Here is a 26932-nt window from a genome sequence, read left to right on the forward strand (position 1 = left end):
ATGTCTTTTTACAATGCGGTGACGCTCCGTCGCTGCACCGTAAATTTACCATAGACAATCATTAGAGGCTTCAACGGATCCCGCTGATTCTGAGATTGTTTTTTCGTGACATATTGTACTTCATGTTAGTGGTAACATTTCTTCGATATTACTTGCGATTATTTATGAAAAAAATGGAAATATGGCGAAAATTTTTAAAATTTTGCAATTTTCAAACTTTGTATTTTTATGCCCTTAAATCAGAGAGATATGTCACGAAAAATAATTAATAAATAACATTTACCACATGTCTACTTTACATCAGCACAATTTTGGAAACAAAATTTTTTTTTGTTAGGGAGTTATAAGGGTTAAAAGTTGACCAGCAATTTCTCATTTTTACAACACCATTTTTTTTTAGGGACCACATCACATTTGAAGTCATTTTGAGGGGTCTATATGATAGAAAATAATGAAGTGTGACACCATTCTAAAAACTACACCCCTCAAGGTTCTCAAAACCACATTCAAGAAGTTTATTAACCCTTTACGTGCTTCACAGGAACTGAAACAATGTGGAAGGAAAAAATGAACATTTAACTTTTTTTTGCAAACATCTTAATTCAGAACCATTTTTTTTATTTTCACAAGTGTAAAAACAGAAATGTAACCATAAATTTTGTTATGCAATTTCTCCTGAATACGCCAATACCCCATATGTGGGGGTAAACCACTGTTAGGGCGCACCGCAGAAGTTAGAAGTGAAGGAGCGCCGTTTGACTTTTTCAATGCAGAATTGGTTGGAATTGAGATCGGACGCCATGTCACGTTTAGAGAGCCCCTGATGTGCCTAAACAGTGGAAACTCCCCACAAGTGACACCATTTTGGAAACTAGACCCCTTAAGGAACTTATCTAGATGTGTGGTGAGCACTTTGAACCCCCAAGTGCTTCACAGAAGTTTAGAATGCAGAGTCGTGAAAATAAATTTTTTTTTTTTTTTCCACAAAAAAGATATTGTAGCCCCCAAGTTTTTAACGTAGAGCCGTGAAAATAAAAAATCGCTTTTGTTTACACCAAAATGATCTTTTCGCCCACAAATTCTTATTTTCACAAGGGTAACAGGAGAAATTAGACCACAAAAGTTGTTGTGCGATTTCTCCTGAATACGTCGATACCCCATATGTGAGGGTAAACCACTGTTTGGGCGCACCGCAGAGCTTGGAAGTGAAGGAGCGCCGTTTTACTTTTTCAATGTTGAATTGGCTGGAATTGAGATTGGACGCCATGTCGCGTTTGGAGAGCCCCTGATGTGCCTAAACAGTGGAAACCCCCCACAATTGACACCATTTTGGAAACTAGACCCCTTAAGGAACTTATCTAGATGTGTGGCGAGCACTTTGAACCCCCATGTGCTTCACAGAAGTTTATAACGTAGAGCCGTGAAAAAAAAAATCGCATTTTTTCTACAAAAATGATCTTTTTGCCCACAAATTTTTATTTTCACAAGGGTAACAGGAGAAATTAGACCACAAAAGTTGTTGTGCAATTTCTCCTGAGTATGCTGATACCCAATATGTGGGGGTAAACAACTGTTAGGGCGCACCGCAGAGCTTGGAAGAGAAGGAGTGCCGTTTTACTTTTTCAATGTAGAATTGGCTGGAATTGAGATTGGACGCCATATCGCGTTTGGAGAGCCCCTGATGTGCCTAAACAGTGGAAACCCCCCCACAAGTGACACCATTTTGGAAACTAGACCCCTTAAGGAACTTATCTAGATGTGTGGCGAGCACTTTGAACCCCCATGTGCTTCACAGAAGTTTAGAATGCAGAGTCGTGTAAATAAAAAATATTTTTTTTTTCCACAAAAAAGATATTGTAGCCCCCAAGTTTTTATTTTCACAAGGGTAACAGGAGAAATTGGACTGCAATAGTAATGGTCCAATTTATCCCGAGTACGCTGATGCGCCATATGTGGGGGTAAACCACTGTTTGGGCGCACGGCAGAGCTCGGAAGGAAGGAGCGCCGTTTTGGAATGCAGACTTTGATAGAATGGTCTGCGGGTATTATGTTGCGTTTGCAGAGCCCCTGATGTACCTAACCAGTAGAAACCCTCCACAAGTGACTCCATTTTGGAAACTAGACCCCCCAAGGAACTTATCTAGATGTGTGGTGAGAACTTTGAATAGGAAAGAGAAGGAGATCCAGCTCAACGAAATAGTGAAAAATCCATAATTTATTTCACTTAAAATATAGTGAAAGGACAAAACATCAGCATACAGAAAAAAAATTTTCTGTATGCTGATGTTTTGTCCTTTCACTATATTTTAAGTGAAATAAATTATGGATTTTTCACTATTTCGTTGAGCTGGATCTCCTTCTCTTTCCTGTTCGTCCACGCCCTGACACAGCGGTTCCGTGCTCCGAGCTCCTGGGAATGTCGGTATGGTGAGCTGGATTTTGTTTTTCCTGGAGAACTTTGAATGCCCAAGTGCTTCACAGAAGTTTAGAATGCAGAGTCGTGAAAATAAAAAATATTTTTTTTTTCCACAAAAAAGATATTGTAGCCCCCAAGTTTTTATTTTCACAAGGGTAACAGGAGAAATTGGACTGCAATAGTTGTTGTCCAATTTATCCCGAGTACGCTGATGCGCCATATATGGGGGTAAACCACTGTTTGGGCGCACGGCAGAGCTCGGAAGGGAAGGAGCGCCTTTTTGGAATGTAGACTTTGATAGAATGGTCTGTGGGCATTATGTTGCGATTGCAGAGCCCCTGATGTACCTAAACTGTAGTAACCCCCCACAAGTGACCCCATTTTGGAAACTAGACCCCCCAAGGAACTTATCTAGATGTGTGGTGAGAACTTTGAATGCCCAAGTGCTTCACAGAAGTTTAGAATGCAGAGTCGTGAAAATAAATTTTTTTTTTTTTTCCACAAAAAAGATATTGTAGCCCCCAAGTTTTTATTTTCACAAGGGTAACAGGAGAAATTGGACTGCAATAGTTGTTGTCCAATTTATCCCGAGTACGCTGATGCGCCATATGTGGGGGTAAACCACTGTTTGGGCGCACGGCAGAGCTCGGAAGGGAAGGAGCGCCTTTTTGGAATGCAGACTTTGATAGAATGGTCTGTGGGCATTATGTTGCGATTGCAGAGCCCCTGATGTACCTAAACTGTAGTAACCCCCCACAAGTGACCCCATTTTGGAAACTAGACCCCCCAAGGAACTTATCTAGATGTGTGGTGAGAACTTTGAATGCCCAAGTGCTTCACAGAAGTTTAGAATGCAGAGTCGTGAAAATAAAAAATATTTTTTTTTTTCACAAAATATTTTGTAGCCCCCAAGTTTTTATTTTCACAAGGGTAACAAGAGAAATTGGACCCCAGAAGTTGTTGTCCAATTTATCCCGAGTACGCTGATGCCCCATATGTGGGGGTAACCCACTGTTTGGGCGCACGGCAGAGCTCAGAAGGGAGCACCATTTGACTTTTTGAGCGCAAAATTGGCTGTCGTGTTTGGAGACCCCTTGATGTACCTAAACAGTGGAAACCCCCCAATTCTAGCTCCAACCCTAACCCCAACACACCCCTAACCCTAATCCCAACCTGATCCATAATCCTAATAACTAACCCTAACCATAATCACAACTCTTACCCCAAAACAACCCTAATGTCAACCCTAACCATAACCCTAATCAAAACCCTAAATCCAACACACCCCTAATCCTAATCTCAACCCTAACCTCAAACCTAACCCTAATCCCAATACACCCCTAATCACAACCCTAACCTTAACCCTAATCCCAAACCTAACCCTAATCCCAAGCGTAACCCTAATGCCAACCCTAACCCTAATACCAACCCTAATCCAAACCCTAACCCTAATCCCAGCTCTAACCCTAACTTTAGCCCCAACCCTAGCCCTAACTTTAGCCCCAACTCTAACCCTAAGGCTACTTTCACACTTGCGTCGTTTGGCATTCCGTCGCAATCCGTCGTTTTGGACAAGAAACGGATCCTGCAAATGTGCCCGCAGGATACGTTTTTTGCCCATAGACTTGTATTGCCGACGGATCGTGACGGATGGCCACACGTCGCGTCCGTCGTGCACTGGATCAGTTGTGTTTTGGCGGAGCGTCGGCACAAAAAAACGTTCAATGAAACGTTTTTTTGTACGTCGCATCCGCCATTTCTGACCGCGCATGCGTGGCCGTAACTCCGCCCCCTCCTCCCCAGGACATAGATTGGGCAGCGGATGCGTTGAAAAACTACAGCTGCTGCCCACGTTGTGCACAATTTTCACAACGTGCGTCGGTATGTCGGGCCGACGCATTGCGACGGCCCCGTACCGACGTAAGTGTGAAAGAAGCCTAACCCTAAATTTAGCCCCAACCCTAGCCCTAATTTTAGCCCCAACTGCTGTTCTCCTGCCGGCCGGCAGATGGAGACAGATGGCGGGCGCACTGGGCATGCGTCCGCCATGTTCTTCTGCCGGCGGCCAGGAGGAGCAGCAAGAGGATCCAGGGACCTAGGTGAGTATGCTAGGGTCCCCGAATCCCCCTATTTCTCTGTCCTCTGATGTGCGATCACATCAGAGGACAGAGAATTACACTTTACTTTTTTTATTTTTTTTGCGGTCGCCGGTAAAGTTAATTACCGGCGATCGCAAAACAGGGGTCGGTAATACCGACCCCGATCATGCTCTTTGGGGTCTCGGCTACCCCTGGCAGCCGAGACCCCAAAGATTCTCCCGGTGCCGGCCGGCGGGCACACTGCGCATGCGCCCGCCATTTTGAAGATGGTGGCGCCCACCGGGAGACACGAGGAGCATCGGGGGAGCTAGGTGAGTATTGGGGGGCCACCTGGGACCCCTTTTCTCTGTCCTCCGATGTGCGATCACATCGGAGGACAGAGAAATTAAAAAGAGATCGCTTTTTTTTTTTTTTGCGATCGCCGGTAAACGGTTAATTACCGGCGATCGCAAATGCGGGGTGGGTTAAAAAAACCCCGAATCATGTTCTCTGGGGTCTCGGCTACCCTCGGCAGCCGAGACCCCGGAGAAAATCGGCCTCTGGGGGGCGCTATGGACTTTTTCCACAGCGCCGTTAATTAACGGCGCTGTGGTTTAAGTACCCTTAGCGGCCGCCGTTAAAAGGCGTATCGGCGGTCGCTAAGGGGTTAAATAGGGTCTTACCTGTCCCACCGCCGGAAGTGCGTGTCCACTGCAGTCCACATTGAACATGCACCTTACACCATGCAACATACACCATACAGTACATACAACAGAGTACATACTCACCATCACCTTGATCCCCGAAGCCATTGTCACCTTTAGTGATGCACTGCAGGAGCCATTGTCTCCTGTCAGTGTGTCACTGAATGTCTATAGAGCAGTGACATCACCCGATGTCACTGTTCTATAGGGGAGATCATCGTGGGACATTCATTATTAATTGGACTATGGCGGAAAGATAGCATACGGTTGGTTTATTTTTAATTTTTTGTAGGCAATAGAGTATGGTAAGTATGGTGAAATTAAGAATATTAAAATACTTTTCTGGCTATTTTTTTTTAACCCTTTCACTACTGTAGGATTAGTAATGGATAGGCGTCGTATTGCCGCCTTTCCATTACTAACCGGGCTTAATGTCACCTTACATTAGCTAGGTGACATTAACCCCTTATTACCCCATATCCAACCGCTACAGGGGAGTGGGAAGAGAGGGGCTAAGTGCCGGAATTGGCGCATCTTACAGGTGCCATTTCTAGGGTGGCTGGTATTTGGAAGGGGGGGGGGGGGGACAATAACCATGGCCCCTCTCTAGGCTATGAATATCAGCCTGCTGATAGCCTTTCTGGCTATAAAATATGGACGTCATTTTTTTGGGGAGGGTCCCCCTAATTTAATAGCCAGTAAAGGATACGCAGAGGGGCCATGGGTATTACCCCCTTCCCAGGCTACAAATATTGGCCCCCGGCTTTCACCCTCTGGTGCTGGAAAACACCATTTTTTTTAAATTAAACATTTATTAATAAACATCGACCTTGCTATTACATATCTACTAGATGGTGGCCCGATTCTAACGCATCGGGTATTCAAGACTATGTATGTAGTTTATTTACGAAGCGGTGTTTAAATCCCGCTGTAATATCGCTGATTGGTCGTGGCCGGCCACGACCAATCAGCGAATTGTGGTTTAAATCCCGGGCCAATTCGTGGCCGGACTGCGCCTGTCGCCGATTTGTCACGGGCGGCTGGCGCGACAAATCAGCGACGCGGGATTTCCGTTACAAACAGACCCTTAAGACGATTATATATAATTTATCTATAGATATATTAATAGATATACCTATAGATAATAGATCAATGTTTAGTATATCTGTCGATATATCCATCTATAAATAATAGATACGATAAATTATAGATAGATCTATCTTTCTGTGTAAAGGCTCGGATGAGTCTCGCATGTTTAAAACCCGGCTCTGCACCCGGCACTCAGATCTGAGCGTGCGGCGGCATAGGAATACATGCAGCCGTATGCTCCGCTGTATCAGGTACAGTGCCGGGTATTGCCGTGCGAGACTCATTGGAGTCTCGCGCAAGTGAGTATGAGCCCTAAACATTATTCTTCAATGGTGTATGCAAATAAAGAGGTTGGACAATAAATTACATCACCTTTTTTTTGGTATATCTTTATTGAGCTTACAAAAACACACATAAATCCGCACGGAAAAACGCAGGTGACATCAAGTGCAGATTTTACCTGCATCAAATCCTGACCGTGGAAACATACCCTCAGAAAATGGAGACAAGCGAAAAAAAATATATGCTTTTTCTTCAACAAATTTCTGATTTTTTTTCACTACTGAAATAATGTAACGAAAAAACAACATTATAGGTTTAGTAGCTGCTTGATCGTATGGACCACAAGAATCACATTGCAAGGTTAGTGTTACAGTATGGTGAACATGGTAAATACACAAACTAATTGTGGAATTTCAATCCACTTGGATTTTCTGCTTCCCAGTACATGATAAAATGAATGGGGCGACTGAAAATTACAATCTGGACCACAAAAAAATGTAAGTCCTCATGAGGCTGTGGGGCTGGAAAAATTAAGTCATGGCTCTTGGAAGAAGAGGAAAAACATGAAGGGGATAATGAAATTGACTGCAGGGGAAGGGGTTAAAAGCCATGGCTCTCAGCAGCACAGCTCCTCCGTGTACTTGTAGCGAATCGTCCAGTCTGGTTGTTCTGTACACAGGGAAGCCGGCTTGTGGGGACAGGCTAGGAACCGGCCGCCATTGGCGCGTGTGCCACAAGGTGCAGCAAATGGCGCTCAGCCTGGGCTGCTGGCACATGTGCATGGCCTCTGAGAAGAAGGCGGCTGCCATTACAGTAAACACCTCACGGTCTACACATCTTTTACACTTGCCCACTTAGTAGCAGAGCCTCACAGCGTATGATACATAGTTGTATGGTTTTCGTCTCCATTAAGCTGGAGCCGCCTTTGCAGGTTTACAAACAAACCAGGTCATTGCAGGCTGGCAGCCATTACAGCAGGGCGGCAGCACAGTGCGCGCCTTTTTTACCTCATTCACTCGGCCGGCGGCCACGCAAAAAAAAACTCCCCTACCCAGCGCGCCTCAGTCTCCTCCTATTTCCCTTCCAGACGGACCCACCCACGTGTCAAAGCTCGACCAATCAGGTGAAACGCAGAGCGCGATCCGGATTTGACCGGTCGGAATCCGGACCTGGTATAAAAGCCGAAAGCGGCGCCGGGATTCATTTCATTCGCTGGAAGAGACAACTGTGCAGTTAACGGTCGGTGTTTGTGTGAGCGCCTAAATCCTTGACAATGCCCAAAAGAAAGGTGAGGCTAATGCGGCGTATCGGTTGTTCTAGCATAGGGACGGTAGAGACGATCCAGGAACGGCTGAAGAAAGCGACCGCTACCATAATGGCGGCGCCTGGAGTCGTACTTCTCGTGGGCAAGGTAGTACTGCGACAGTTAGGCTGGCGGCTACCCGCTGGACTATACCGGTCACCGTGCCGTTACTAGCATTATGCGAGGCAGCGGTACATTAATTAAGCAGCCGTTTAAACTGTAAAGGGCGGGAAGTGCCGGAGGGGGCGGGGCTTCCGCCAAAACAACGGCGCGAACCTGCACGAAGGGAGGAGCCGCCAACGGCTGGTAGCGATGGAGGCGACCGAGTCCTGCAGGGATGTGGCGGGGACCGTCAGTTCCTGTGCCCCCGGCTCACGTTATGAGGGCACGTGACGAGATGGGCGCCGCCTGTGGAGCTCGCAGCTCCGTATCCCGGTTCGGTTGATTCATGGCAGAAGACCTTCACATAAATGTGGAGGTGACATGGCGGTGTCGTGTGCGGACACGTCCCGTGGGCTTATGCGGTTCCTCGATGTGCCCATGAGCGGTGGTGTCACTGACTGCTCTCCACACCAATATGGCGATGATCCACGCTTCAGAACAGTCGGTCCAGCCATGGTGAATGATCTCCGCTTATTGCTACTGAACAATTACCATTATCCAGGATGTACAGGAATCCTGGTCAGGTCTGACATACAAACTATGCAGCGGGGTAGTCAGATCTGAAGTTTATTCATTTAATAAAAAATATACATTAAGTGTTTTAATGCAAAATCAAAAGATTGCTATGGTGCATACAGCCTGTGTGCTTTTTATTTGCACAGGACAATGACAAGTTGCACAAACATTTAATTTCATGTATCATTCCATAGTCATTGTGTAATTTGTCATCCATATACACTATCTCTAATCTGCTTTCACAGTTGCCACAGACAGGCCAATTTTATATTCATTGACTTAAAGGGAAACTGTCACCTCCAAAATGGAAGTTTAGCTAAGCCCACCGGCATTTGGGGCTTATTTACAGCATTCTGTAATGCTGTAGATGAGCCCCTGATGTATCCTGAAAGATGAGAAAAAGGTTATATTTTACTCAGGGGCGTTCCCCCGCTGTGGTCCGATGGGTGTCGCGGTCCGGGGCCTCATCTTCATACGGTGACGTCCTCTTGTCTTCATGCTCCAGCGCAGGCGTACTTTGCCCTGTTAAGGGCAGCGCAGTACTGCTGGCGCTGGGCCGCTCTGACCTTTCCCAGTGTCTGTGCACTGCAGTACTTTGCTCTGCCGGAGCCGAAGCGTGAAGACAAGAGGACTTCCTCATGAGAGGCCGCGGACCACGACACCCATCGGACCAATAACCTCTTTTTCTCCTCTTTCAGGATACATGGGGGGGGGGGGGGGGGGCTTATCTGCAGCATTACAGAATGCTGTATGTAAGCCCTTGATGCTGGTGGGCTTAGCTCAACTTCCATTTTTGGAGTGACAGGTTCCCTTTAATGGATAAAGCAGAATGATCTGCAAAACAATAAGTGTGTTATGACTTTCATAGACCAAAGCTGTAGATCCATTTTGTTTAAATGGAAGTGTCAATGGATCGTTATGGGTCTGTGTGCAGTCTGAGAAGATAAAATGCTATATTAAAAGGAATCTGTCACCCCATTTTTGGCCTGTAAGCTGCGGGCCACCGCCATCAGGGCTTATCTACAGCATTCTGTAATGCTGTAGATAAGCCCCCGATGTAACCTGAAATAAGAAAAACAAGTTAAATTATACTCACCCAGGGGCAGACCGGGTCTGGCACCTCCCATATATTCATACGATGTCATCCTCTTCTGTGCTTCCTGTTGCTTCTCCTGCGCAGGCGTACTTTGTCTGCCCTATTGAGGGCAGACAAAGTACGCCTGCGCAGGAGCCATGTCGGGAAGCAAAGACGTCATCATATGAAGATGGGAGGCGCCAGACCGTGACACCCATGGGACCGGACCACCCCTGGGTGATTATAATCGAACTTGTTTTTCTTATCTTTCCGGTTACATCAGGGCTGTAGATAAGCCCCTGATGGCGGTGGCTGCAGCTTATAGGCCAAAAAATAGGGTGACATTCACTTTAATTCCTGTACTAGCCTTTTTTTTTTTTTTTTTTTTCCCTTATGGATTGTTGAGTGTCTGGTAAAATAATTGCAGATGTGCCTCTCACCTAGGTTATTGTATTTTGCAGGCTGATGGAGACTCCAAAGTAGAGAAGAGCAAAAGAGATGAGGTGAGCTGTACTGTGGTTGAAAACGTAGGCATTTGCATACAGGTCTATAGCTGTCCAAGTACTTCATTCGTTTTTGGTGGTGGGGGGGGTGGAGAAAATATTCTAACCGCATGCTCAAATGCATTACTAGTCAACATCCTAGGTAAATGTAATGGCTAATTAAGTTTTTATTTGCATTTAGCCACAGAGACGATCTGCTCGTTTATCTGCAGTAAGTATGATTTGTCTTGTTTATTTTCTTTATTCATTTTTTCCATGTAGTAGGCTCCCTTACATTAGTTTGTTTTGCTTTCCAGAAACCTGCCCCTCCAAAGGCAGAGCCAAAACCCAAAAAGCCACCAGCACCAAAGGCAAGTAGACCACTACTCTTGAATATAGCATTTATTTTCTGATATGGCATGGCAGCGCGCTAGCGCAGATAGAGCTAGCAGATGCTCCAATCTGCACTAGCGGTGACTGACCCGGAAACGCTGCAGCCCGCGTCTCGGGGTCCGTCACTCAATCACAGCACATCACTAGCGCATGCCCATTGTGGGCGTGCGCTAGTGATGCATCCGACATTGGATTCAATGGTGGCATTAACAGACTGCATTATGCCGCGGTGTAACGTAGTCTGTCTAACGGACTGGTTTAACGCAATGTGAACCCAGCCATTTAGCACACTGGCGGGTTCTCCACTTGGTTATTATTTAATGATCTAGTACTAGGGCCATTTCTCCACACTTGAGCTCTTTGTATGTTTTTTTTTTTTTTTTTTACCCTCCATTTATTGTCTTTATCATCTCTTTATTGTGCTAGGAGTCCCTTCAGGCGGGACCATTTTTGTTTTTAAGCGTTTGTGCCTATTGGAATTTTTGTAATGACTTTTTATTGTGTGGCCTACGTCTGTCCTTTTTTGGCTCCAACAAAGTGTTAATCCACACAGCAGGAAAGACCACTCCGTGCACAGGTAACTGAACTGATGCTGCAAGCATATACACAGCAGTAAGTGAGCCAGGGTGCCACTCCAAAGAAATAGCCACAATGGATACAAAAAATTGAAAGGAACAGATGGCACTCAACAGTTAAAACTTCTTTATTCCAATACTTTAAAGCATCGCAAGGATGGTAGCAGGAGTGGAATGGACATGCCGATGTGTTAAAGTAATGGAATAAAGAAGTTTTGTGTTCTTTTTAACCTGAGTGCAATCTGTTTTTTTTGTTTTTTTTTTTCAATTTTTTTTTCTTTTAGTATCCCATTTCATAAAAATTGTTCAGATGGTCCCTGTTTTTGTGCATATTCTTTCTGCTTTTTGGTTTTTCATATTTTGTATGCATGCAGGTTATCCCTGTTTAATAATTTTCTTTCTGTGGTGCCTGCAAACCTTCCTTCTCCCATTGGTATCTGAATCATGTTACTCTGGCACTGTAGAAATAGTTAAACACCATATACTTAAACACAATTGCAGCAACATTGTATACAAATTTGCATCAGTGGATTTTTCTACTGTAAAAATCCCACAGCCTTATTGATGTAATGGCTTGCAACTATACCACTATTGGTTCATGTGCAACTCGAATTAGAATTGGAGGGAAAAAATACTCTTAACATTGACATCCTTTGTTGAACTTCTAGAAAGCTGACAAAGCTCCCAAAGGCAAAAAAGGAAAGGCAGATTCTGGAAAAGATGCCAGCAATGCTTCAGAAAATGGAGACGCAAAGTCAGATCAGGTTTGTAGTTTGCAACTTGCTTATTAAAATTTTACATTATATAGAAAGTACAATTTTTTTTTTTTTTTTCCCCCTTCCCAGGCACAAAAAGCTGAATCGTCTGGAGATGCCAAGTGAGCTGTGTGAATTTTGATAACTGTGTACTTCTGGTGACTGTACAGTTTGAAATACTATTTTTTATCAAGTTTTTTTAACAATGCAGAACTTTTGTTTTACTTTTACGCTATTTTGGCACATGATGCTTTTATGGGATTGTTTTCATTTTAAGAGTAGAGTGGCAGATTGATCTTTGCTTGTTTTTAATAGTTGCTTAAAGCCTCACACTTATTCCCTCCATGAAATTGACATGATGTTTAAACTGTCCAATCTTAAAGATAGGCAGCTAATAAATAGAAGTCCTCATTGAAGTGTCCATCCTCCTAAAATGTGAAGCATCCACCTTGTTGTTGATGGGTTTTTATAGTTAAATGAACTAAGGGGTTTGGCAAAGTGGCCTTTTATCATGTTTTGTCCTGCCTGATTTGCAATGCCTGTTAAATAAAATAATTTTAAAAAAATTCAGACTGTTTGCTGATTTTGTACGTTCAGTTTTCTTAACACCTTGTATTTTTAGTTCAGCCAACAGGAGGTGTTTGACATTATTTTCATAACTTTGCCCATTTAAAATTCATAATCCATATAGAATACTTGATGGATCAAGAGTATAGATGGTAAAAATTAAGTGGAATTAAATTTTACTCTAATTTTGCAAAAATCTTCCCGTGATGTCACTTCCTGGGCTGCTTGCAGTACTTAAAATAACTTATCAGCAGGAGATTACAGGATTAGCAAACCTGCTGTCAGGTTATCCTCTATATAACCTTGCCCCACCAGTGGCAGAAAGCTGCCAATCAGTATGTAGGTGGGGGTTATACAGAGCTCTGCATTCAGTGTTTTTTTTTTTTTTTTTTTTTTTATCAAAATAACAGAAAGCAGCTCAGTAAGTGACACATTGCAGCAATCATGGTCTCTGCCACTACAGCATTCTCCACGCATAGGGTAAGTTCACATGGGGTTTTTGTGGCTTTATTTTTTTTTTTTTTTTCTGCAGCAAAACCTGATCTTGGCAGGAAAGAAGCTGTGTCAAACGCTGGTTTTGGTGTTTCAGTTTTTTATTTTTTTGGTCCATGCTAATGTCCTTGGATTTTCAGCAGCAAATACCTGTGTTTTTGCTGCACTTTTTTTCTCAACACTCAAAGTCAATGGGTGAAAACAGCAAAAAGCTGAAAGTGACATGCGCAATGTCCAAAAAATGCAGCAAAGCACCAAATACTGATCATACAAAAACCAATGTGTGCATGAGATTTCTGATATCTTATAAGCTTTGCTGGTACTGTAAAAAGCAGCTGAAAATTGCCATAAAGGAGCAAAAACGCCATGTGAACTTACCCATATGTTGCAAAAACCTGGTGATGGATTCCCCTTAAACTATAGTACATACAGCAGGCAATTTTTGGGCATTCTTTAAATGGCTTTAAGTTGCCTGTTTAACTGCACCTATATCGTCTTAAAAGTAGAGAACACATAATGAAGTATATAAACTCCAAAGTAAATACAAAAGCTACAATACTGCGAGTACTTGGCTCTATACAGAAACCATAAAGTGTATCACGGGTTAATGGCTGAGAGCAGGTAAGTATCGCTCCCTCACTATTACTATCCACACCAATAGGGCTGACAGGGAAACTCCAAGATACATATGCAACAAACCGGAGTAAGGAAATCCCAAAACACATTTTCAATAAAAACATACATTTTTATTTGCCAATAAATAACAATTTGAAACATCAAATGCTGTAATAACACATATAGAGCAGGAGAAAATGCAAAGGAAACCCATAGGTATGCTAGCGGTACAGGGGAGCCTAATTGCCCCAAACTGTGTGTATACAAGTATCATATATTTGTCCTGGGAATGTGAAGGGAAACCCATAATCAGAACCAGGTTGTAAGGCACATAACTGTGCACAGATACACCTCCATATTAAGCCCCAGTCAAATTAAAATATCATAACTTGCCCATATAGGAGGCAAGAGATTCACCCTGCTCCACCAGCGACCCCCTGCCGCACACTTCAGTCGGCTTTCTCAGAGGGTTAAACATTGGCCACTCTTTGTTGTTTAAATGGTGCATATACTGGAACTGTAGGTGCTGTATCGGCGCACGCGCGTTCGAGACCTGGCACCAACCCCCCCCCATCCCAGCTGTCATAGCCACACCTGCATAGGGCGGAACACCACCAAATGACGTCAAATAATATCCAGGCGCTGCCACTATTGATAACCGTCAGGGAGCCGGAAACCTATTTGGTCCAAGGCGCACAGTCCTCAGCCATTATGTTGGAGACCATGTAGGCTGCCATACTACTAGAGATCATAAAAATACCCCCATATCACCGTAGGTATAAAGAGTGCACAGATGTGACAGCATTAATAAGCACAGTGATTATGTATCCACAGAAGAACAAGTATAACCATTACAAACATGGACATTAATAAAGTGCAATTGTGCGAAAATAAGGTGACTAATATATAAAATAAAGCAGCACAACTACATGAGCTATAATACATGCAAAAAGACAATAATAAGGTGCATAGTTAAAACAAAGATGCAGTGCTTGTGATAAGAGGGTCCTTTTCATCACTCCATATTTAAATATAACGATATAGGTGCATGAATCAAGGCAGCCAGAAGATGCGGTCTCAGGAAAAATAGGCCACAGACGTGCAAACAGTGCTACCATACTAGAATAAAAAGAAACAGACAATGATTAAAAACAATATAAAATCAGAATTGGAGGATAACTCAAAGGGGAGAGGAATAGAAGACCGAAGCGTAAATTAGTAATAGTACGGGTAGTGCCCAACGGCAACCACCTGTCAATATATCACATTCTAGAGGACGATGAAGTGGTGGAATAGGGATTAAGATTTTCAAAGTCCCAATACTCATAAAAAGGGGCAAAACTCAATTTTTCGTTTAATCCTTTAGGGGCAATAGTATCAAGGGTGACAATCCACCTGCACTCACATTGTGCTAGGAGTTGGTTTAGATTGCCACCCCTGATGCCCCCATGAATTGTCAATCCCCCTCACCTACAAACTGCTGGGATCAGATCCGTGATATGCCTGAAAATGCCGTGGTATAGCTTTTAATATAGAAACATCAGTTGCCTCCCTTGCGGCGATGATATCGCAAACATGCTCACGTGTCTGCACTTTCAGCTCACTAGAGGTTAAACCAACATAAATGAGGGAGCAGGGCCAAGTAGCGTAACACACCATGTGTGGTGTTACATGAAATGTATTCTCGGATTTTATATTCCCTGCAACCATCAGATGACATGAAACTCTTACTTAGATTAGGGCACGCGACACATGAGCCGCAAGGGAATCAGCCAACCTTAAGGGCAGACATGGCAAAAAAAAAGTTTTTTTTTTTTTTGTTTAGCCACATAGTGGCTCGTAACAAGATTATCCTTCAAATTCCTACCCCTATGTTGCACCATGTGCGGAGACGGGGGTAGATGAATTGCCAGGACATTATCTGTCTGCAAAATTGGCCAATGTTTGTTCAAAATCTCACGAATCCGATCCCAGCTGCAGTTGGAGGTAGAGATGAACCTAATTTCCGAACCACTCGCCCGATTGGTTTTTGCAGATTGTCAAGAGGTCCTCTCTTCGAGTGTGCTTAGCCCTACCATAGCCTGCCCTAATACGTCGGCGGCTATACCCCTGGCCCTAAACCTGTCAGCAAGGATCATGGACTGCTCCTCAAAGCGGGCCTCAGTAGAGCAGACACGCCTGTACCTCAAGAATTGACCAACTGGGATGGCCTTAATGACAGAATAATTGTGTGCCGAGGATGCATGGAGTAAAGAATTGACCGATGTCTCCTTGCGATAAAGATCCGTCTCAATGGATCCGTGTCTAATTGAGGTATATAATGACTATATCAATAGTGACCAAGAGCATGCCTGCCTCGAGGAACAGGCCGTCAACCTTAGTAAGTATATCGGTGGTGTCCCTGAAAGGAGGGCAATGTTTCTACGAGTGGCTTAAGATCGTAGTCAATAAATTTACATACATTCTCACAGAGCCCCCCTATGCCAGAGACAATTGGTCGGCCAGGGGGATTGGTGGCGTCTTTGTGCACTTTAGGTAAAAGATAAAAGGTAGCAACGTTTGGGAACTTGGGCAAAAGACCATCAAGAACCTTCTTTGGGACAATACCGGATTCATTTGCGTTGAACAAAATCAATTCTAAATCTAAATGGTGCTTTTTTTTTTGGTGTGTATTCGGTGTTTCTTTTTTTCTTTGTCCATGCTACCGTCCTTGGATTTTCAGCAGCAAATAATGATACCTGTGTTTTTGCTGCATTTTTTTCAACACTCATTAAAGTCAATGGGTGAAAAAGAACAGCAAAAAGCTGAAAGTGATATGCGCGATGTCCAAAAAATGCAGCAAAGCACAAAATACTGATCATACAAAAACCAATGTGTGTGCATAAAATTTCTGAAATCTTATAGGCTTTGCTGGTACTGTAAAAAGCAGCTGAAAATTAGCATAAAAAAGCAGCAAAAACGCCGTGTGAACTTACCCATATGTTGAAAAACCTGGTGATGGATTCCCCTTAAACTATAGTACATACAGCAGGCAATGATTTTTGAGCAATCATTAAATGGCTTTATGTTGCCTGTTTAACTGCACCTACATTGTCTTAAAAGTAGAGAACACATAATGAAGTATATAAACTCCAAAGTAAATACAAAAGCTACAATATTGTGAGTACTTGGGTAGCAAGAGAAGTTTTTGTACATACAGTCATGGCCAAAAGTATGAACACCCCTGCAATTCTGTCAGATAATACTCAGTTTCTTCCTGAAAATGATTGCAATCACAAATTCTTTGGTATTATTATCTTCATTTAATTTTTTCCTATCGCCACGACAGCACCCCTACGAGGAGAGAGGGGATCCGCCCACCTTCTGGACAGGAACCTACAGGATTTAAAGGGGCGGTCCCCCTCATCACTCCAGTTTGGGTTCCTGTCCGGATGGCGGGAGCCTGCAGGCAGTCTTACCCGGGCCTCCATGCCTCCGCGCGGTATCTTTTAGGAACGGCGGAATCGGGGGCTCGGAAGCAGCGTCGGGGGTGTCCTGCGTGCAGACCCCTCCTCGTCTGGCCATGAGGAGCGCGTCCCAGAAGTCGGGCAGTGCCGTCCTGGTCCGCGGTTGAGCGCGGTGTGCAGCGTCCACACCGGCGCTGGTGAACCCGGAAGTAGTTGGTACGCTTCCGGGGTAAGCCGGGGGAGGAGCGCTGCAGCGCTGTAAAAGAGCGGCGCCTATGGTAGGAGGCGCGCAGCCATGTCCTCAGTAGGGAACGCCGAGCACCCTCATGGAGAGGGAACGGAACAGCGCAGTAAGAGCGGTAGCGGCCGCTCAAGGAGAAGCAGCAGCAGCGTGGTACGGGGGCAGCAGCGTGCGAGCGCCCCAGCGTCACATTTGGATCCTACTCCTCCAGAACCGGTATTCACAGAATCAGCCTTATGGTGAGTGTTAAATCAGACACCTGGTGCTGATATGGTCTGTTATTTGTGCTTTGTTTTAGGGGAAAAAGACCACTAAATCTAAGCACAAGCAATGTGCTCTATGCATGACTCCAATGCCTGACAGTTCTACCAAAAGGCTGTGTCAGGCTTGCATCTCTCAGACCTTAGAAGAGGAAGTTCCCCTTCGGTCATCAGACCTTAGAGCGGTCATCAGGGAGGAAATTAGCTATTCCCTTAGAGGCAGCCGCCAGGAAAGGTCGGGCAGGGACATATCGCCAGGATCTAGTCTGTCCCTGCAAGAAGGGGAATGTTCCCGATCTTCATCTCCATCCTAAGATGAAGAGGGAAGCTACCATGGGTGTTGCAGAGAGCAAGGAACCAAGGTCCGCACAGGACATAATGTTTGCGGGCTTGTGCCAGAGGAGTCGTAAGGCGTTCCCGTTGGTGGATACGGTTAAGACTCTTACAAAGAGAGAATGGGATAAACAGGATAAAGGTTTCCTTCCGTCATCAGCTAAAAGAAGGTATCCCTTTGAAGACAATGAGCTGGCAGAGTGGATGAAAGTCCCGAAAGTGGATGCAGCGGTGGCTTCTACGTCTAAAGCCGGTACCTTGCCGCTGGAGGACATGGCCTTCTGAAAGATCCGTCAGATAGGAAGGCGGACATGTTTTTGAGAAAAGTATGGGAATCAACTGCGGGGGCGTTCAAACCTGCTATCTCTAGCACATGTACGGCTAGATCCGTCATGGTGTGGATATCCCAACTGGAAGAACAGCTGAAGTCCAAGGTGCCCAGAGACAAGATGTTGAACTCACTTTCGCAAATACGTGAAGGGGTGGCGTATTTAGCGGACGCGTCAGTGGATTCTTTAAAATTGGCGGCAAGATCAGCAGGTCTCTCAAACGCTGCTCGCCGAGCCCTATGGCTTAAGACCTGGAAAGGGGATGCCCAGGCGAAAGCTAAACTATGTACAATACCGTGTAGGGGTGAGTACCTGTTTGGCCCGGTATTGGATGATATCCTAGCTAAGGCTGAGGATAGGAAGAAAGGTTTTCCTAAAGCTTTCAATCCTACCTTTAGGAATACCTTCAGGAGACGCTTCCAATACCGAAGACCTTATCACAACCGAGACTGGGAACCATCAGACCCAAAAAAGAAAGGTTCGAACTTTAATGCTTCATCATCTTCCTCAAGAAGAGGAAGAAGAAATTATCATTAATAAAGATCTTCCAGTAGGGGGCAGATTAAAATTCTTCTATGCTCAGTGGGCCAAAATAACTTCGAGCAATTGGGTTCTGGGTATAATTAATTCAGGATTAAAATTAGAGTTCCGGAAAAGACCTTCTGAATTTTATATCTTGACTGCCCCTGATTCCTTAGACCAGGGGTCCCCAACTCCAGGCCTCGAGGGCCGCCAACAGTGCAGGTTTTCAGGATTTCTTTAGTATTGCATTGGTGGTAATGTGATCATCTGCACAGGTGATGATTCCAACCCTTGTGCAATACTAAGGAAATCCTGAAAACCTGCACTGTTGGCGGCCCTCGAGGCCTGGAGTTGGGGACCACTGCCTTAGACCAACAAAAGGCCCTTGAAAAAGAGGTCCAAATGTTAAGACGGAAGAAAGTCATAGTGGAGGTTCCAAAACATCAACAGGGGAAAGGGTTCTATTCCCCTTTATTTTTAATCTCCAAGCCAGATGGATCCTTTCGAACCATCATAAACTTACGGAGATTGAACAAACATCTAGAGTATCATGCCTTTAAGATGGAATCTATTAAAACGGCAACTAAACTTCTCTTTCCCAGATGTTATATGACAGTCCTGGATTTAAAAGATGCGTATTACCATCTGCCCATTCACCAGGATCATCAACAATTCCTCAGAATGGCGGTGCGCTTAAACGACCAGGTCGATTAGTTTGCTGCAATGCCCTTTGGTCTATCTATGGCACCGAGGGTGTTTACTAAAGTCATGGCAGAAGTAATGGCCTATGTCAGGGAACAGGATACGTTAATTATACCCTACTTGGATGACTTCCTAGTAGTGGGGAATTCCTTTGGCCAGTGTAGTACTCGCCTAAATCATGTAATATCTTCCTTACAGGACTTGGGTTGGATAGTCAATATGGAGAAGTCAAGACTCGAACCATCAACAACTCAGACTTTCCTAGGTATTCTGCTGGATTCGGAAGTGCAACAATGTTTCCTTCCGGAAGAGAAAAAGCAGAGGATTGTGCACAAAGTCAGTACGGTAACAAGGAAGCCAGATCTGACTTTAAGAGACGTTATGTCCCTTCTAGGATCCCTAACGTCTTGCATACCAGCCGTCCAGTGGGCTCAATTCCACACTCGAGTGTTGCAGGCCCAAGTCTTGGATACAGAGAGGAGTCTTCAAGGGCAATTAGGCGGAAGACTCAGGCTGTCCACCGCCACTCTACACAGTCTGAGATGGTGGTTAAACAGAAGATTTTTAGGGAAAGGAGTACGCTGGAGTGTAGTACCAGACAACACGGACACAACCGATGCCAGTCCAATAGGTTGGGGAGCTCACATAGGAGATGTCTGGACTCAAGGGCAATGGTCTCTCTTAGAGGCTCAAGAGTCCTCAAACTGGAAAGAGCTCACGGCAGTAAAGAAGGCCTTACTCAGGTTGCTTCCATCTCTGCAGGATTCACATGTAAGAGTTCAGACAGACAACACAACAGTAGTGGCGTATCTCAACCATCAAGGGGGTACAAGGTCAAGATCCCTAATGAACACCGTCACAGACATACTCGAAATAGCCGAAGCCCACTTTCGCTCTCTATCAGCTGTTCACATTCAGGGAGAGCTCAACACAGAGGCAGATTACCTCAGCCGTCATTCTCTGCGTCAGGGAGAATGGGTTCTAGATCGACGGGTGTTCAGACAGATAGTAGACCTGTGGGGATTGCCCGTTATCGATCTATTCGCAACGAGAGAGAACAGGCAGACCAGGAAGTTCGCTTCTCTTCGGGTGGCAGACAAGCCCTGTATAATAGACTCCCTTCAAATACACTGGGATTTCTCTCTGGCTTACGCGTTCCCCCCAATGTGTCTGATCCCGATAGTCCTCAGGAAGATCAGGGAGGAGAGGGCGAGAGTGATCCTGATTGCCCCCTTTTGGCCCAGGAGGGCATGGTTCTCATTACTCAGGGAAATGTCTGTGTCCGACCCCTGGGTACTGCCGTCCAGCCCGGAGCTTCTTTCTCAGGGTCCGTTCAGTCACCCCAATGTGGAATCCCTGCATCTGACGGCGTGGAATTTGAGAGGGAGTTATTGAGGAGAAGAGGGTTTTCAGAGGCTCTCATATCTACCCTTTTAAATAGCCGGAAAGAAGTTACCACTAAAATTTATGCTAAAACTTGGAAAAAGTTCCTTGCCTTCTACCAAAATTCCTTTTCTGGCAAGGTCCCAATTCCGGCTATTCTGGAGTTTTTACAGAAAGGCCGAGAATTGGGTTTGGCGGTAAATACCCTTAGAGTCCAAGTATCAGCTTTGGGAGCGTTATATAACAGTGATGTGGCGGGAAATAGATGGGTTTCCCGATTTATCAGGGCCACTGAACGTAGTAAACCAGTGTATATTCCTAGATTACCACCATGGGATTTAAATTTGGTTTTAGACGCCTTAACAGAACCCCCTTTGAGCCATTAGATTCTGTCTCCATAAAAAATTTAACCTTAAAAACAGCCTTCCTAGTAGCCCTGACCTCTGCTAGGAGAGTGAGTGACTTACAAGCTTTGTCGATAGATCCTCCTTATTTAATGGTCTTTCAGGACAGGGTAGTGTTAAAACCTGATCCAGCATACCTACCAAAAGTAGCTTCCAAATTTCATAGAAGTCAGGAATTAGTTTACCATCTTTACAATCCGAATTCAGCTGACGAGCAGAAATATCACGTTAGATGTCAAAAGAACTCTATTAGAGTACCTACACAAAACAGAACCATGGAGGCAGAGTAGGGCTCTGTTTGTTTCCTTTCAGAATCCAAGGAAAGGGGCGAGTGTAACAAAAGCGTCTATCGCCAGATGGATAAGAGATGCCATATATCTTGCTTATACTGCTAAAGGCCAGACACCACCAGATGGCATCAAGGCCCACTCCACTCGAGCCATGGCCTCATCCTGGGCGGAAAGAGCGGACGTCTCCATAGACGTAATATGTAAGGCGGCAACGTGGTCATCTCCTTCCACCTTTTATAGACATTATCGTCTTGATTTATCTTCAGAGGCCAATTTAGTTTTTGGCCGTACAGTACTTAGTGCTGTAGTCCCTCCCAGGTGATTGATCTTTGAAAATCTCTCGTAGGGGTGCTGTCGTGGCGATAGGAAAACCGTTTTTTACGTACCGGTAATAGGATTTTACGGAGCCACGACAGCACCCGCACATTCCCCCCCGTAGTTATTCACTGGTTTCTGCACCCTTTGGGGAAAGTGTGCTTGTTAAAAAATCACTCTTTAGAAGGTGATGGTATTTAGTAATGTTTAAGTATATATGTTTATGTACTAACTCAATGGCGGTGTCCCTTATACTCTGAAACACAAACTGGAGTGATGAGGGGGACCGCCCCTTTAAATCCTGTAGGTTCCTCTCCGGAAGGTGGGCGGATCCCCTCTCTCCTCGTAGGGGTGCTGTCGTGGCTCCGTAAAATCCTATTACCGGTACGTAAAACTTAAATGAAAAAAACACAAAAAGAATTTTCCTAAAGCCAAATTGGATATAATTCCACACCAAACATAAAAAGGGGGTGGACAAAAGTATTGGCACTGTTCGAAAAATCATGTGATGCTTCCCTAATTTGTGTAATTAACAGCACCTGTAACTTACCTGTGGCACCTAACAGGTGTTGGCAATAACCAAATCACACTTGCAGCCAGTTGACATGGATTAAAGTTGACTCAACCTGTGTCCTTGTGTGTACCACATTGAGCATGGAGAAAAGAAAGAAGACCAAAGAACTGTCTGAGGACTTGAGAAACCAAATTGTGAGGAAGCATGAGCAATCTCAAGGCTACAAGTCCATCTCCAAAGACCTGAATGTTCCTGTGTCTACCGTGCGCAGTGTCATCAAGAAGTTTAAAGCCCATGGCACTGTGGCTAACCTCCCTAGATGTGGACGGAAAAGAAAAATTGACAAGAGATTTCAATGCAAAATTGTGCGGATGTTGGATAAAGAACCTAGACTAACATCCAAACAAGTTCAAGCTGCCCTAAAGTCCGAGGGTACAACAGTGTCAACCCGTACTATCCGTCGGCGTCTGGATGAAAAGGGACTGTATGGTAGGAGACCCAGGAAGACCCCACTTCTTACCCCGAGGCATAAAAAAGCCAGGCAGGAGTTTGCCAAAACTTACCCGAAAAAGCCTAAAATGTTTTGGAAGAATGCTCTCTGGTCAGATGAGACAAAAGTAGAGATTTTTGGGCAAAGGCATCAACATAGTGGTTTACATGAGAAAAAAAGAGGCATTGAAAGAAAAGAACACGGTCCCTACAGTCAAACATGGCGGAGGGTCCCTGATGTTTTGGGGTTGCTTTGCTGCCTCTGGCACTGGACTGCTTGACCGTGTGCATGGCATTATGAAGTCTGAAGACTACCAACAAATTTTGCAGCATAATGTAGGGCACAGTGTGAGAAAGCTGGGTCTCCCTCAGAGGTCATGGGTCTTCCAGCAGGACAATGACCCAAAACACACTTCAAAAAGCACTAGAAAATGGTTTGAGAGAAAGCACTGGAGACTTCTAAGGTGGCCAGCAATGAGTCCAGACCTGAATCCCATAGAACACATGTGGAGAGATATAAAAATGGCAGTTTGGAGAAGGCACCCTTCAAATATCAGGGACCTGGAGCAGTTTGCCAAAGAAGAATGGTCTAAAATTCCAGCAGAGCATTGATGGTTACCGGAAGCGGTTGGTCGCAGTTTTTTTGGCTAAAGGTTGGGCAACCAAGTATTAGGCTGCCGTCACACAAGCAGTATTTGGTCAGTATTTTACATCAGTATTTGTAAGCCAAAACCAGGAGTGGAACAAATAGAGGAAAAGTATAATAGAAACATATGCACCACTTCTGCATTTATCACCCACTCCTGGTTTTGGCTTACAAATACTGATGTAAAATACTGACCAAATACTGCTAGTGTGACGGCAGCCTTAGGCTGAGGGTGCCAATACTTTTGTCTGGCCCATTTTTGGAGTTTTGTGTGAAATGATCAATGTTTTGCTTTTTGCTTCATTCTCTTTTGTGTTTTTTCATTTAAGACAAATTAAATGAAGATAATAATACCAAAGAATTTGTGATTGCAATCATTTTCAGGAAGAAACTGAGTATTATCTGACAGAATTGCAGGGGTGTTAATACTTTTGGCCATGACTGTAGATGGCAGAATTGACCAGAGATGGCTGATAACTGATAATACGCAATATTTTTTTTTTATGATCTCCAAATTGTGATCTGGAACCAAATGCATGTTAAAGCACCAATCCAGCAGTTTTTTTTTTATTGCACCATTGAAATGCTGCATTAAATGTTAGTCTCTTGTCTGATACTCACTTGCTCCTGCCTTGATTTCTAGCATTTCTCTCCAGCCTAAAGTGATCTCCTGGGCTGCTCCAATGTTTCATGAAGTGTGGTCACTTTTTAATCTGAGGGCCTCTGGCTCGCAGACTTGCATTGAGGGCTTCAGTTAAAGGGACTCTGTCACCTGAATTTGGAGGGAACAATTTTCAGCCATGGAGGCGGGGTTTTCGGGTGTTTGATTCACCCTTTCCTTACCCGCTGCCTGCATGCTGGCTGCAATATTGGATTGAAGTTCATTCTCTGTCCTCCGTAGTACACGTCTGCACAAGGCAAGATTGCCTTGTGCAGGCGTGTACTACGGAGGACAGAGAATGAACTTCAATCCAATATTGCAGCCAGCATGCAGGCAGCGGGTAAGGAAAGGGTGAATCAAACACCCGAAAACCCCGCCTCCATGGCTGAAAATTGTTCCCTCCAAATTCAGGTGACAGAGTCCCTTTAACCCCTTAACATCCAATGACAGGCAGAGTCCATGATTGGACAACTCCATTTGGTGTGGGCTCAGGCGATGAGCCTGCACCTTTTCTTGCACATGACAGCTGATCTGATCAGCTGACATGTGCCAGACACAGCCACGGGGGAATTGTGATTCACCTTCGTCTGTCAACATGTTAAATACCACTGTCAAACTCTGACAGCAGCATGTAACATGCATGTGTGGGAAGAGCGTCATTACCTCCTCCCATCAGTGCCGTGTCACATGACCATGGGTTGGCGTGACAACCTGGGGTCAGCAGGAGACCCCTGTGCTTGTCATAGCCAGATAGCTGAGTGCCGGCCAGTGGTCGGCACTCATAGCAAGTGAGGTATTCTGCTACATGCAGGTGATCTCCCATGGAGACTTATTGAAGCATGACAAAAATAATAAAAAAAAAACAAAACTAAAAATAAAGTTCAAATCACTCCCCTTTTGCCCCTTTAAAAAAAAAGCAAATCAAATCTACACATTTGGTATCGCTGTGTTCAGAATCACCCAATTTATCAATACTCCAGAATTACGCTTTTGGTCAGTGCAACATTGCATTAACAGGTGAATCATATACACCAAAAATGTTATCGATAAAGACATCAGATCGGCGGGGAAAGATAAGCCCTCACCCGTCCCCAGATTCCAAAAAATGGAGATGCTATGGGTCTCCAGAAGATAACAACTTTGTAGAAAAAAAAAATTACTAAGAACCTAGACCTGTTTGGTGTCTGTGAACTTGTAATGACCTGGATAACCATAATGGCAAGTCAGTTTTAGCATTTAGTGAACATGGTAAAAAGAAAATTCCAAACAACTGGACTTGCCCTTTTTGCAGCTTCTCCGCATTTGGATTTTTTTTTTACAGCACGTTTGGTAAAATTAATGGTGCCATTCAAAAGGACAACTGATCCTGCAAAAAAAAGCCCTCACATGGCCATATTGACAGAAAAATAAAGTTATTGCCGTGGGAAGAAGGGGAGCAAAATTAAATACCCCTGGTCCTTAAGGGGTTAATGCACTGTCATAAATGGCTTAATTATATAGGGATGTCCAAATTGTTGCTTAGGCACTTCAACAATAAATATTTATCGGTCGTCCATGACAGCACCACAGAGGGGTCCGCCCTTCAGGAACAGGAAACCTACATATACATAAGGGCAGCACCTCTCCCACGCATCAGGTGATTTCCTGTTCCTGGAGGACAGGATGCCCTACAGCTGGGGTGTCAAACTGCATTCCTCGAGGGCCTCAGACCATGCGTGTTTTCAAGATTTCCTTTGCATTACACAAGGTGCTGGAATCATTCTGTGCAGGTGATTAAATTATCACCTGTGCAATACAAGGAAATCCTGAAAACATGACCTCTTTGCGGCCGTCGAGGAATGCAGTTTGACACCCAGGCCGGCTGTCCGACTCGGGTAGCGAGGGGGTCTCCTAGCTCGGTCAGTGCAGGTCCCTGGAAGCGCCACGGTGGGCCTGGGTAGGGCTCCACGACAGTCAGTGGAGCGGAGTCTGGAGGATGTCTGTCTCCAGGTGCCAGCGACGGAGGTGAGTATTTCAGCCCCCCACACCCCGGATCCGTCTAGTTTCATCGGGGCTCACCCAGCGTCCTGTCGGTCATCCTGTTCGGGGCGCGTGGCGGGCTCGGGTGGGGCCAGAAGTCGGCCAGTTTCTGCTGCAGGCGCTGCTATGCTGTGGCCACGTGCAGCGATGGTGTCTTGGGGAAAGCAGCGGGGATACTGGCAGTCACCTGCACGGGGGGGGGGGGGGGGTTAAGGGCTGAACCCCTGGCCATGCCCCTGCCCCTGCCAACATTCCGGCCTATTTAAGGCCACATTGAAGGCTGCAGGGCTGCTTGTGAGCCCATTTTGCAGCAATGGATGAGCCAGAAGCTCCCATCAGTCTACTGGAGCAGGACACAGCCTCGGAGAGGTCCCATGCAAACCCCCAGCAGAAGACCCGTGGACGCAGTGATCAGCCCAGTCACAGGACTTCATCTAGACTGAAGGATCCGGTTCGCTCACCCAGTAATCTGGTACCTACCCCTGCTGCCTGGGTAAGAGACCTTCGTGAACCTACCCTGATGCAGTCTTTTCCTATGTTTTCACCCTAGGGGAAAAAATGCGCTGGTAAAGTAAAGAATAAGGAGTGTGCACTATGTGGTTTCCCTTTGCCAGACGCCTACCCTAAAAGACTGTCAGTCGTGTGTGCGACAGACGGTAGGGAGAAAAGGAAATATATACTCAGGTATATAAGCCAGGATTTTCAGCTTTTTTTTTTTTAGGGGGGTTTGAAAGTCCCCCTTTCGGCTTATACTCGAGTCATACCCAGGGGTCGGCAGGGGAGGCGGAGCCAGGGCTGTCTAACTATTCTCGCCTACTCCTGGCGCGGTCCCTGGTTCCCCGGCACATATTCATTACTGTAATGAGCGGTAACG

At 45.0% G+C, this 26932-nt stretch overlaps 1 protein-coding gene across 1 annotated transcript; it reads left to right on the top strand.

Moving 5' to 3' along the window:
• The first annotated feature begins 7701 nt into the window (after window positions 1-7701).
• On the top strand, window positions 7702-12370 carry HMGN2 (high mobility group nucleosomal binding domain 2). The gene is made up of 6 exons (XM_069756753.1): window positions 7702-7857; window positions 10087-10128; window positions 10310-10339; window positions 10425-10478; window positions 11744-11839; window positions 11921-12370. Exons 1-6 carry the CDS (start codon window positions 7843-7845, stop codon window positions 11954-11956), a joined length of 273 nt encoding a protein of 90 aa, XP_069612854.1. The 5' UTR covers window positions 7702-7842; the 3' UTR covers window positions 11957-12370.
• The last annotated feature ends 14562 nt before the right edge of the window (window positions 12371-26932 follow it).

Source organism: Ranitomeya imitator, chromosome 3 (genome assembly GCF_032444005.1).
Source record: "Ranitomeya imitator isolate aRanImi1 chromosome 3, aRanImi1.pri, whole genome shotgun sequence".
Lineage (NCBI taxonomy): Eukaryota > Metazoa > Chordata > Amphibia > Anura > Dendrobatidae > Ranitomeya > Ranitomeya imitator.